This window comes from Geospiza fortis, unplaced genomic scaffold (assembly GCF_000277835.1).
Source record: "Geospiza fortis unplaced genomic scaffold, GeoFor_1.0 scaffold41, whole genome shotgun sequence".
Lineage (NCBI taxonomy): Eukaryota > Metazoa > Chordata > Aves > Passeriformes > Thraupidae > Geospiza > Geospiza fortis.
Window position 1 is genome coordinate 12,926,971 of NW_005054299.1, and position 12,034 is coordinate 12,939,004.

General features: G+C 55.4%; 1 protein-coding gene across 4 annotated transcripts in view; it reads right to left on the reverse strand.

Moving 5' to 3' along the window:
• Positions 1–12,034, reverse strand: part of SLC29A1 (solute carrier family 29 member 1 (Augustine blood group)) — a 34,058-nt gene that overhangs the window by 7,702 nt on the left and 14,322 nt on the right. For 2 of the 4 annotated variants that reach the window (XM_031060293.1, XM_031060290.1), the window contains exon 2: positions 203–285. In XM_031060293.1, coding sequence (XP_030916153.1) covers positions 203–231 — 29 coding nt within the window. In that variant the 5' untranslated portion in view covers positions 232–285. Of the gene's footprint in view, positions 1–202; positions 286–1,053; positions 1,164–6,369; positions 6,515–12,034 lie in introns of those variants that run through there. The other 2 variants (XM_005416218.2, XM_031060286.1) reach the window with 2 other exon arrangements.

Consider the following 12,034-nt stretch of genomic DNA (forward strand, 5'->3'; position numbering starts at 1 on the left):
GAAAGAGTTAGGCTCCCCAGGTGTGTTTACAGGGGACTGTTTACAGTTCACAGCCCATTTGCTGTGGAAAAGCTGAGAAAGAAGGGACAGCTTGGTAGCCCAGTTAGCATGCAGCAGAGAGAGTCTCCCTGGGAAGACTCTGTCCTGTTACCCCCTGATACCCTGGATGTGTCCCCACAGCTACATCAGAACCCATCATTACCTATCTTGGGGCCCGTCTCTTGCTGTCATCTTGTGTGGCAAGAGTTAGCACAGGTCCCAGCAAGTCTTATGGCTGCTCTCCGTCTGGAAAACAAACAGAAGATTTTATGGGAAAGTGAGAGACACATGCCAGGCAGGGGCAGCACTGGTTTTAACCCCAGCCCATGCTGCCAGTAAGTGTTCCACGGTACTGGGAGCCAAACACCAATGCAGAAAATGACGAGAAGACAGTGCAGGAGCTTTGGAAACATGCAGCTCAGAGTCCTTAAGCCAAGGGGTTGTTACACACAGCTTTATTCTGCTGGCTGGGCACAGCAAGCCTTCCCTCCAAAAGGAAACTGCTTTCCCGAGATACCCAGGCTGCTCATGCTGGTTGCCCAGCTGCTTGCAGCAGGCTCTTAAGGGATTTGTGAGCCTGCAGCTCTCTGTCCTCAATCCTGGGGCTGTGAGCGAAGCATGTGCGCAGTGAGCTGTGTCTGCCCAGCCTGCCCGCCCCAGCTCCCTCCAACGCCCCGGGCTCGGTGGCACAAAAGACACATTTAATTCAGCAGCCTCTCCGGCCAGAACCAGCAAATCTCCCGTCTTAAATTCCACTTCCCTGGGGCTCTCACAGCCCTTTCCTGGGTCACCTTGAAAAGCCAAGGGCGTCCCCGGCATTGCTGTCGCCTCCCGGGCACCCACCGCTTCTTTTCCCCCCATCACCACCTGCCCAGGCACTGCACCGCTCAGGTACCGCTCTGAGAGCGCCAGAGACGTGGCTCCCAGAGCCCCGAGAAGAGACTTTCCCTCCCCGGTCACCCCCTTTTCCTGGCGCAGAGTGGGATTAGCCGCCAGGAGGAACCGCGGGCCTGCCTTGTCCTTTTCCAGTCTGGGCGGCGCAGCATGGGGTGCTCCGGCACTTGTCCCAGCGCTTCACCTGCAGCGGGGCTGCCGGCGCCGTGTCCCCGGCCCGCCCGGGACATGCCCCGCCGATGTCTGCTCCGACGCCGCCTGCAGCATCCCTGCCCGCGCCCTGCCAGGTAGGGCGGAGGAGGGGGAGGAGGAGGAGGAAGAGGCAGGCAGCAGCATGCTGGGATCTGTAGTCCTTGCCAGACCCGGTTCGCACTGAAGGCAGCGCAGCCCGTCCCTGGCGCAGGAGCCCCTGGGCTTCTGGGCAGAGCTCGCCTCGTCCTCCGGTAGGACCCTGCCCGCTGGGGAGCCTGAGCTACCATGGAGCCGAAACACAGCCGGTGGGATGTGGAGAGGGATTTTGGAAGCCCCTTGGGCCGCTTGGGAAAGACAGAGCAGGACAACAGTATGCCTGCAAAGGATCGAGGGCTCTGCCGACCCGGCAGGTCCCACCCTGTTGATGTCGGAGCCATCTGCAGCACCGCTCCCCTGCCTACCCACACAAACAGCTCGGGGGCATGACAGCTCCTGCCTTGCCCTTGTAAACCAACAGGGCTTCCAGAGAAAACATCCCAAAATCCCCTCCTGACAGCCTGCCAGTGCCTCTGCGGGGAGGAGACATCCTCACTCGGGATTAGCAGAGGGATCTGCAAACACAACTGCAATCCCCTTGCACACAGAAACCTCACTGGGGCCATTGCTTGTCTCTGAGCAAACAGATCTCAACCCAAAATAGGCAAGAGAACCTCAGCTTCCCCCGTGGGTCCCCAGCAAGCCCCAACATGCTTCCCTTGCCAGCCAAGCCGCTGATCCCCCTTCCAGCCCCCACCAGGTCACACTGCTGTCCCTAGAAATAGAGGCAGGGACCGACGCCATAGACATACCTGGGAGAGAGGACAGAGCCAGGGTGAGCCCTGTGTTCGGAGTATTTGAAGGCAGAGTGTCCCCTGCTTCCACACCCCCTGCCCTTGGGGGCAAGCTGCGGGCCTGGCTCAAGTCACGGGGGCCGGAGCCCCGCGGGTTTAGTGGCACCCGCGGAGAAGGAGAAGAGGTATCGGGTACCAGAGCTGGCACACAGCCCAGGTCCTGCTGCCCAAACATCCAGGGAAGGGAGGAACACAAGGGTGCTGAGGAGGAGATGACAGGAGCTGGGGGTGTTGGGGAGGAGGCAGGGGGGGTCGGGAGTAGGACTCTGGGGGTGCTGGGGCAGGGCGCTCCACCATGCTGCTTTCCCACCACCTCCTGCTTCCGTCCGGAGAGTGCCCACATCCCTGTGTCAGGAGCCCAGCCTCCTTGGCAGCCCTGCAGTCTCCTGCCCTGCTCTGTTTGTTTTCTGTCTCACTTCGCTAAATGCCTCCTCTAATTTTTTCCACAAAGAGACAGTGCCTGCCAAGGGCAGCAGTCATTACAGCAGGAAACACTTCCAGCTGCTGGCTGTTACAAAGAACCCTACAACAAACAGAAAAGGTTACATGAACCAACACCAGCAACAGGTGACAGCCCTGCTCCCGCTTGGGGAGAGCTGCCCTACACCACGGGATGTGGAACAGATGCCACTCTTCCAGCTGGCACTGCACAGCTCCAACTGCCCCCTGCAGGAGTCTGCTGGTGTTTAGCCCAGCCACCAGCTTGGTGGCTGCACATCCTGAGGGACACAGAAAAGGAGGAGAAATGTGGGGCCTTGGTGTAAGGACATCCCTTTTCTTCCTGGGCATAGAGCAGTCTGTCTTACCCCATGGAAGTGATGTCTAAGCAGAAGAAGCAAGATCACAAAGAGTGGGCTTAACAAACCATAAGCTAGGACATTTGAGCAGGTACAAACAAGAGATGGCACAATTTTAATTGCCCATTTATGACACACAAAGACTGTGACAGACGCTGAGTGCTGCCCTCGGTGGCCATGTGCAGCCCCACTGGCAGCCAAGCCCTGGGAGCTGACAGCAGGGCCAGCTGTCACCAAAAGTGCCTAAGCTCTGCAGAAAAACCTGCACTGCAGGACAGCCACACCTGCAGGCAGCCATTTGTCACCTGGCGTTGGACACTTCCCTACCTCTCCTTTTCCCCACATCACCTTTTCCTGCTGCCTTCACCAAGGTGAATGCTTAGTTTCCCACTTAAGCAATTCCCTTCTGCCATGTAGGCATGCTATGGCACCATGGAATTATACTCAGAAACATCAGATTTTTAAAGAAAAGCCGTTTACACCACACCAAGTGTAGAAGTGTCTTGGCAGTCCATAGCCAAGGGGTTGCCAGCAGATTTACTGGCAAGCACCTCGTGTCTTACTGGCACCACTTGTCAGGGGATCATTTTGCAGCAATAATGTCAGTACTTCCTCCAAGCATGGCCAAGATGGGACAGGACCATTTGCCTCACCAGCCTTTCACCCCATCCCCGATGTCTGCTTGCCCACTGGGTGACACCAGAGTTCTTCTGGCAGGAAGGCTGATCCAGGGGCCCCTCAAGGTTTATCTGCAGGCACAGAACAAGCCCAGCACAGGTATGCAGGTCACATGAAACCTTGGTGGCCATGACTCAGCTGAAGATAGGAAACACTTACGAGACAGCCCGTTTCATGAGATTTCATATGCGTGCCTGAACTCTGACCATGTTGCTTGAGGATCCTCCTTCCTTGTGCTGGGCTGCAGGCAACTCCACCTTCAGGACACACGCTTGTATTGCCCAAGACAGATGAGTGTGCGCAGTTGTGCAGCACCACTGTGGGGCTGAGACAAAAGGTCTTGTGCCTTAAGTCAAAGCAGAGGCTGGTCCAGCTCAAAGGCTGGTCTCTATCAGAGTGCAAAAGCAGATGCTAGGAAAGAGTAAATGTGGCATGAGTGTGGACTAACTGTCCGACTGTTTCCCCAGCCTCCGAGCTGGAAGGAGGATGACATTCATGTGTTTTGTAGCCATGGTGGGTTTCACTTCTGTGAAATCCTGCTTCCCCCTTCAACTCAGGAGCTCCTGAGAGGGGGCAGCAGCTCTCCCCACATGCAGGGCCTCACCAGGGCTCCCTTGCCTTCAACATCAAAGGGTGGATGAACATTGGAGTGGCTACTTTACAGACCTGGATTGTATCCACCCAACAGCACATTTTTCAAACAGAAATTCTAGCTCACTTAGTCATTCAGGCATGGCTCCATGCCTTTAAGTCTTCCTTGTTGCTTTTCTCCAAATCTTCCCAGGCTCCTCTCGATCCTTACAGAGATGCTGGTGCAGGGGGCACACGGGGACTGTGGGGGGGTGAGACCCCAATTTGAAGAGTGGCACAAAGCTTTCCTGCTTTCTTTCTGCTCTGTAACTGGGAAAGATGATTCAGTGTGTTTTCATGCACACTGAGTTATCTGAAATCGCCCCAGGCCTTGCTGTGAGTGGCCAGCTCATGGCTGGCTCAGTGTATAATCTTGTTTGTGGATTTGGGGCTTCTTCCCTTCCCCCCTTGTCTATCACTTGATATTTATCTAAACTGAATTTCAGTTGCCTGGTGTAATGGTTGTCAGTGCTCCTCCTAGCTGGCACTTGTCCCCATGAACCTGAGTAATCCAATCACCTCAGCAAAGCCCTGTCATCTCATTGCTCATTCTCTTTTCCAGGTCACTCATGAATGTATTGAAAAAACATCTGACCAATGCAAAGATCTCTTTTCTCTGGAAAAACTGACTGTTGACTCCTACACTCTCCTTCCTGTTTTCATACTAATTTTGGAGCTGAGTAAGGACTTTCCCTCTTGACCAGCAAGTTCCCTTAAGAACTAGGCTGAAAGCCGGAATTTTTTGGAGGAAGCAGTGTCTGAGCCCAGACTCCCTAAGAAGTGCTGCTCCAGTCCTGAGTGCCTCCCCACCTGCCACAGGCCCTGTCCCTGCACAGACATCCAGGACATGCAGCAGATTCAGCAGTTGGCTTTTCCCTGAAGTTCTTTCAGCCCTTCTTAGAAAATAACGTCATATCTTTCCCTCCTCCCAGTCCCTGGGGGCTGGAGCAGTTGCAAATGAATGACCAGGGGCCACAGTCACAACCAGCCACATCACCCTCCCTTTCCTTCTGGGGAACATTGCCTGGCCCAAGACACTTGTTGCTGTTTACCTCTGCTTTCTAACCTTTCCTCTGCTCTGAGAAGCTCCTCCAAAGGAAGGTGGAAGAAACTGCTCAGGCTCTTGTAGAGCTAACAGTGAGATAAAGCTTCATTTGTCTTTTCTGCTATGGCCTCTCTTCCTCTGATCACTCATCCGTCCAATATCCTGCAGCAGGTTTCCTAGTCCTGGAGGGCTTTTTGGCTGTTCCCATCAGCAAGCTGATAGCACTTCCTCTTCTTCTTGTCGTCTCTGCCTCTCAGTAAACAGCCTTGTGATGCCATCTGCTCTTCCAGCCCTACTCTGTGCCTGCGTCCTGAGGAGACAGCTTAGCAGGGGAGCAGGAGGGAGCAGGTATTTCTGCTTTCCCCCTTGATTTGCTGTCTGCAGACAAAGTCCTCTGCTTTGCCAGGGCTTGGACAGCAGAAAAAAACCTCTTACAAGGTGCTCTGTGCAGCACCCTTACCCCACAGAATGAGGGTCCCTGGGCAATGTTTCTGACCCATTTTACCTCACTCTCTTCACTCCTCCATGGACAAAAGAAGAGGCACCTCTAACCCCCCTCTGCCTTTGGGCTTGCTGCACCAGCAGCCACCACAAACTCCTCACAAAGCAGCAGCTGTGGATCCTGACCCTGCTCCCAGCTGTTATCTCAGATGCCGAGTGGTGCAGGGGGAGCATTCAGCCCTGGTGTGTTTTGAACTTGTAGACCAACCAGGCTGAAGTTCCTTATCTGGAGAGTTCAAGGAGCCCTGAGAGGCTCCCTGGGGGCCCTCGCCCCAGGCAGGTAAAGTGATCCGGCTGGGCAGTAAATTCCACAGCAACTCCAGCACTCTCCCTGAAGGGCTTCCCACCAGGTAGAGGGCAGAGGACAGTGACAGGCTAGAGCCAGCCTTAAAACTACCCCAGCTGGCACAGCTGGGACTATCCCAGCTGTCTGACTATCCCTGTCAGACCATTACTGAGTCCCAGGAAGTCCTGAATATCCACCTCTCCAGCAGGGCAGCTGAGTGGGCTCCCAGCCCTGACTAACACGGGTCAAACGCCATCCATGGCAGCCCCAGGATGAACCCACACACCTCTCTCTTCAGCACATAGTGAGTGCCCAAGCTCAGGTGCAATCTGGTCCCTGGCCAGAGAAATCCCCCCCAGGAGCAGAGATGGACAAACGCTGCAGAGGGACATTGCAATGTCACCGCAACAAGCTTACCAGAAGGGCAGGGCGGTCCCAGCCCCTTGCTCCTTGTCACTTCAAGCCACAGGACAATGCAGGGACAACGCAGCCTTGGCAGAGGTAGGACAAGCCCCACAAACACTGGAGCTGTTGCCTGCTCCAGGGCTGGTGGTTTGGGGATGCAGGAGGAGATACAAGTGCCTGGGGAAGGGCAGGAGCAGGGGGAAAACGTCATTTATGAGCAGGCGTCAGCAGAGGAGAGATAAGGTGATCTCTGGAAACTGTTTGCAGAGACAGGATTCTTCCAAGAAGCTGGTTTCTCTGATGGCACCTGCTCAGGCTGCTCTCCCCAGGACAGGACCGTCCCCTCCAAGCCACAACCCCAACCTGCTTCTTGGGAGGCTGTGGAAGGAGACACGTTTTTCCAGGGCTAGGTTCAGTCTCTATTTGTGGAAATTTAGAAAAAAAAAGACCCTTTTTCCCAAGGGCAGAGGGAGGGATTTGCTCAGGGCTTCAGTCAGTGCAGCTCCAGAAGCCTCCAAGCCCAGGCAGAAACCATCTCCAGCACCTGGATCGTGCTTCCAGGCAGCTTTCAGCACCTCCAGGAGCTGCAAAGAGTGGGAAGGGGCACAGAGTGACCCACTATGGGCATGCACAGCTCACCAAGCTCACAACACCTGACAGTGGCTTCTTGAGGGACAACCAGGGGTTTAGGGAGAGCCTGGGGATGCCTTGCCCCAGACCTTCAGCCTTATTCAGCAATCCTCTGCAGCCAGCAGACCCTCACAGCCCATGTCTGCAGGACTGGTCCAAGTCCCCAGGGATGCCAGGCTGGACAATGGAGGTACTGCTTGGGGGCCATAGGGAAAGGGAAGTGCTGGAGGAAGGGGTACTTCCCTCTAATCGATCTGGGGGCTGCAGCAGGAAGAAGCACAATGGCAGGAAACCACGTTTCCGCTTCCAAATGGTGAAAACCTTACAGGACACCTGAGGAGAACAACCAGATATCATTAATGTAAACTTCATCTGGGAGCACAAGGAGCAGCCAGAGGCAGCCCTGAGCTGGAGTGGGTCCTCCTTGCATGGAGGAGCCTGGGTCCTGATGCAGTAGTGGCACAGGCCACCACACACCAGGACAGCCATGCAGAGAGGACAAAGGCAATCCCAACCATGCACAACACAAGGCACAGTTATGGCTCTTGCCTGCCCACAGGCAGGTCCTTATTTCCACCCAAGTCAGGTGGGAGTAGGGATGCTCCCTGGTGGGTTGGGACAGCCCTTAGGTAAGACCCCTTGGGATGTGGCTGTCAGATGCACCTCTTTTGCATTAGCAGCTTTCCCCCTCCCTGCTTTCATGCTTGCTCAAGAGGAATCCCTGTCTCTGTTCTGCACCATGGTATCTTGGTTGGCCACACCTCGGGCAGCAGCTAAAGCAGGTCAGAGGGGTGGGCTGAGCCTACAGGACCATGTACCCCTTCCCCCTCCTGTCTGCAGCTGAGGGGAGCAAAGGTGAGACACAGAAAGAGGAGCCCACAGCAAAACAGGCTGAGAGCAAAACAGCGCTTAGGCAGACAAGTCTGAAGATAAGGACTCACTGAATGTGTGGGAGGAAACCCAGTGGACAGAATCCCACAGCTGAGGAATGAAAGGGGTAAGATGAATTTTTCCATAGCCTGCCATCTCCTGGGCTCAGTAGGGCCATGTCTACCAACAACACATGGCTACCCCAAAGTGACTGCTTGGGGAGCAGTACCAGAGGGGAAGAGCAGGACTGCAGGAGGTTACCTGCCACTGGCAGCCCTAGGGTGCTGGGATGGAGAGTGGAGATGATTCCCCCTTCATTGCTTCATGTTGCTGGCTACAGGACTGAGCTCAGAGATGGCAGACCCAGGAAGGAGTCAGGCCAGGAACAACATAAGGGAGCTGAGCATGGAGAAACCTGCAGTGAGGGTCTGGAGGAGAAGGATGGGGACAGCTTACATTCTGTTTGAGAGGTCCTCAAAACAGTTCTGCTGTGAGGGGCAAGGCAGAAGGGGCTTGGAGGGCTCAGCTCAACCAATCTCCCAGCCCAAATGCCATCCTGTACTTTACAGGAACTCCTTTCCCAAGGAGAATCTGAGCCCTCACTCTCTCGTCCCCCAAAACAGGGATGCTTCTAGAAGAGCAGGAAAAGCCAGCGGCCAACCAGCAGTGAGAGCACCTGCCTGCAGCAACCCCCTGCCCACTGCCACCTGGCCTCCTCCTGCACCCCAGGGCACCTCCACCTCCCAGGACAGAGGCTGTCCTTCCAGCTCTGGCTCCTTCCTCTATGGAGCCAGATTCAAAGGTGCAGCACTGGCAGGACCCTCAGCAGGCAAGGGCTGCCCAAACCCAGTGGGAGCTGCTGCCCCCCAAGAAGGTGGGAGAGCATCCCCAGGGCTGGGCAAAGTGAACCTTACCATTGTACCTGGAGAGCCCAGCAGAAGGCTGCAAGTCCTGTTTGGGCTACTGGCCCAGGAGCAGAGATCATTTTGCCCCCCCTCAGCTCCCCCTCAGTTTTTTGGAGGCTGGTCTGGGCTGCACAGCTGTTTCCAATTTAGTGGAGGACAGAGAAATGAAACCAAAGCCAGAACAACACAATCTTCCCTTGGTGTCACCGTCTCCCCAGCTTCCAAAATTCAGAGAGGAAATTCCTCCCCACTGAGCAGCAGTTCCCTTGTCAGAGGATGGGACAGACATGCAGGAGCCAACCACCACTGGCCTGTGGTGAGTCGAGGCTGGCTCTGTCCTCTGCATGTCCCAGTGGCCAGGACAGAAATACACGGGCTATTTTGGGTCCCCACAGACCAAAGGGGCCTTTTGCTTGCAGGCCAGCCCAGAAGAGGGGTCCTGGCTGACTGCTGCTTTTGGCATTAAATGTCTCAGTTCTACTGAGAAAGGGGATGGTGAGCACAGAAGCAGGTTTTGGGTCTTGTCAGGGTCCTGTGCAGTCTGACAGCCACCTGTCCTGCCCTGACCCTGCTCACTGTGGCTCTGACAGCCACAGCATCTTACAAATCCCAAACTGGCTTCAGATGCTAAATGCAGCTATTTCACGGTGGCTCTACTCCAAGAGACAGGGAGTGTCTATCACCTCAAAAACCCATTTTGTGCCAGCCAAGGGGCACCCCACAATCCCCAGAAACAAAAGGAAGGAGAAGGGATGGATTCCCTGTGTAGGTCTGCTTGTGCCAAATCCACTAGCTTCCAAAGCTGCAGCCATTTCCAAAGAGTGGGGTAAGGCCATCCCCACCAGCCCCAGGAGCTGAAGGAACTCGAGGAGCCACACACACCTGCACGTTTCCCAGCAGGGAAGATGCTGCCTGCTGAGAGCTGGGTTTTCATATCCCTGTTCTGTGGCAGACACAGCAGAGCTGTGAGTGCAACACACGATCTGTGGAGCGAGGAGTGGAAAGCCAAGGAGGCAGAGTGCTGTCAGCAATGTGGTGGGAGCAAAGGAGTTGGAGCAAACAGCCAGGGCAGAAGCACCATCTCTGGCACCCTCTTCCCTGAATAACTCAGCTTCCCCAAACAGCCTGGCAGGACTGAGGTCTCACATGAGGAGCCAAAGCAAGACTTGAGGCAGACACCTCCTTCGGAGCAAATAAGTCAGAGCCCAAACCTCCCACCCTTGGCACTGGCCTTGGCTAAAGAGCGGCAAACAGGAAAATCTTTATGCAAGCAGGATCAGGCAGGGAGAGCAAACAGGAGGTGGGGACCGCTGTGTCTGCCCAAATGCCAGCAAAACAGAATCTCACACATAACCAACAATAATAAGCCCAGCCACAAGCTGGGAAAGAGCAAGTCACATCCCCTCCAAACCCCAGCCTGTGCTGCTACGTCAGTGCAAACAGCCACCACCCAGTGTGCCACAGCCATTGTATCGCAGCCTGTCTGGCACCCTGAGCATCCTCAGGATGTCTCAGGGAAGCATGAAAAACTCTGAATGAGAGCCACTGTGTGCTCTGCTCTTGTGGAAATGTCACTTTGCAGCCACTGGCATTGGCTGGCAGGCTCCAGAAGCCTCTGAGCCTCCCCAGATTAATGTGGGGAGCAGAGGAGATGAAGGAGGCTCTAGACACCCTGCTGGGAGACCCAAGGTTCCAGCAGCCTCCACTGAGGTGAGCCGGCCAGCTGGCAGGGTGGCTTGCCTGGGTGGATGCTGATGTGCCTCCACAGTGATGCCAGGTGATAGGGAGCCCAGAGCCTGAGCCTTGCTGGAGCAGTCCCTCTGACACACTGCATCCCCTTCACAGCCACAGGGAAGGAAGGGAGGCACAGCAGACTTGAGTGCTGAGTATCAATTGCCAGGCTATTTACTGATGCCGGGTTTTGTTTCTGGTCAAAGGCTCCACTTTTGGAGCAAGCCCAGCTGCAGAGCCCAGGCAGGGGGAGTGCAGTGCTCTTCAGCACCTTCCTCATCCCCCTGCAAGGCATGGATTCAGATTCTGACCCACATCACGTGGGCACCCCGCAGCTGCTGCCTCCAGCCCTATTCAGAAACATGCTGGCAGATCAGTATCCTGACGTGGTTTACCACACAAACATGCCAGCCTTGTGTTGCCACGAGGAGAGGGTGTGAAGACGCAAGAAGAAGCTGCAGGGTAGGGTGGATCACTGCATAATAGCTTGGCTGTGTTGCCGTTGGTCTGCGTCCTGCTGTGCTTAATGGATAACACTCCTGCTCTTGCCAGGATGCCACGAAGACCCACCCAACCCTGCCATCCTCAGCCACAGACCAACACCTACAAATTCTGATGGGATGAAAGCATCATGCACAGTGTGCATCCTGCAGCAGTGGGCTCAAGTCCAGTCCAGAGCAAATATCATCAGGGAAATGAGGGTACAGCACTAAGGGAGGATAAAAAAATGCAATTGCCTCCAACTTGGTCCTGCAGCCAGGAAATTACACCGCCTGTCACAGGCAGAGCAGGCAAGACAGATAAGGCTGGCATCTCCTTCAACCCTGAGCCTTGGGCAGGACTGAGAAGCCAGATCTGTCACCAGTCCCTCCTTCCTCCCTGGCTGTTCTCCAGGAGTTATCCCCCAGCTTAAAACAGTGGAGTTTCTCTCATGAGGGTTTACCACACACAAAAACTCTAGTGAAACTCCAAAGCGCTCACGGGCTCGAGCCAGGTGAACAGGCCCTCAGCCACAGGTGAAACTGTGTCCATGGCTGGAGGTGCTGGGCAAAATGAACCGGGCAGGGATGAGGACCATGCTTGGAGGCACAGCTTGGGCAGCAGAGGAGACACCAAGCAGGGCAGCCCAGGTAGGACCCTCTTTCCCCAGCAGCTCTGCAGGGAGCTGGTGCCACTTCAGTGTCAGTCTGGGGCCACAGATACACATTCAGGTGGATGGCTTGCCCTTGGCACAGCACAGCTGATGACACAGTCCTGCTGTCATGACTGAGCCTCAGTACCAGGCCAGAGCAGGCTGGCACAACCCTCTGGTCCCACTGCTGCTCCCCACCCAGCCACGTCCCTCCGAGCCCTGCTCTTCACCTCCAGCCCCTGCCTGCCTCCTCCCTCTGCAGCTTCCTGGTCTGCTCACTCCAGGAATTTCCAGCTGGAAATTTCACAGCAAGGTGCCTTCCTATCAGACTAGTCCTAAAGGAAATGAACTAAAGCAAGTCTCACTGGCAGTTGTGTGATGGGAAGAAGCAAGGAGGCTCTGCGGAAAT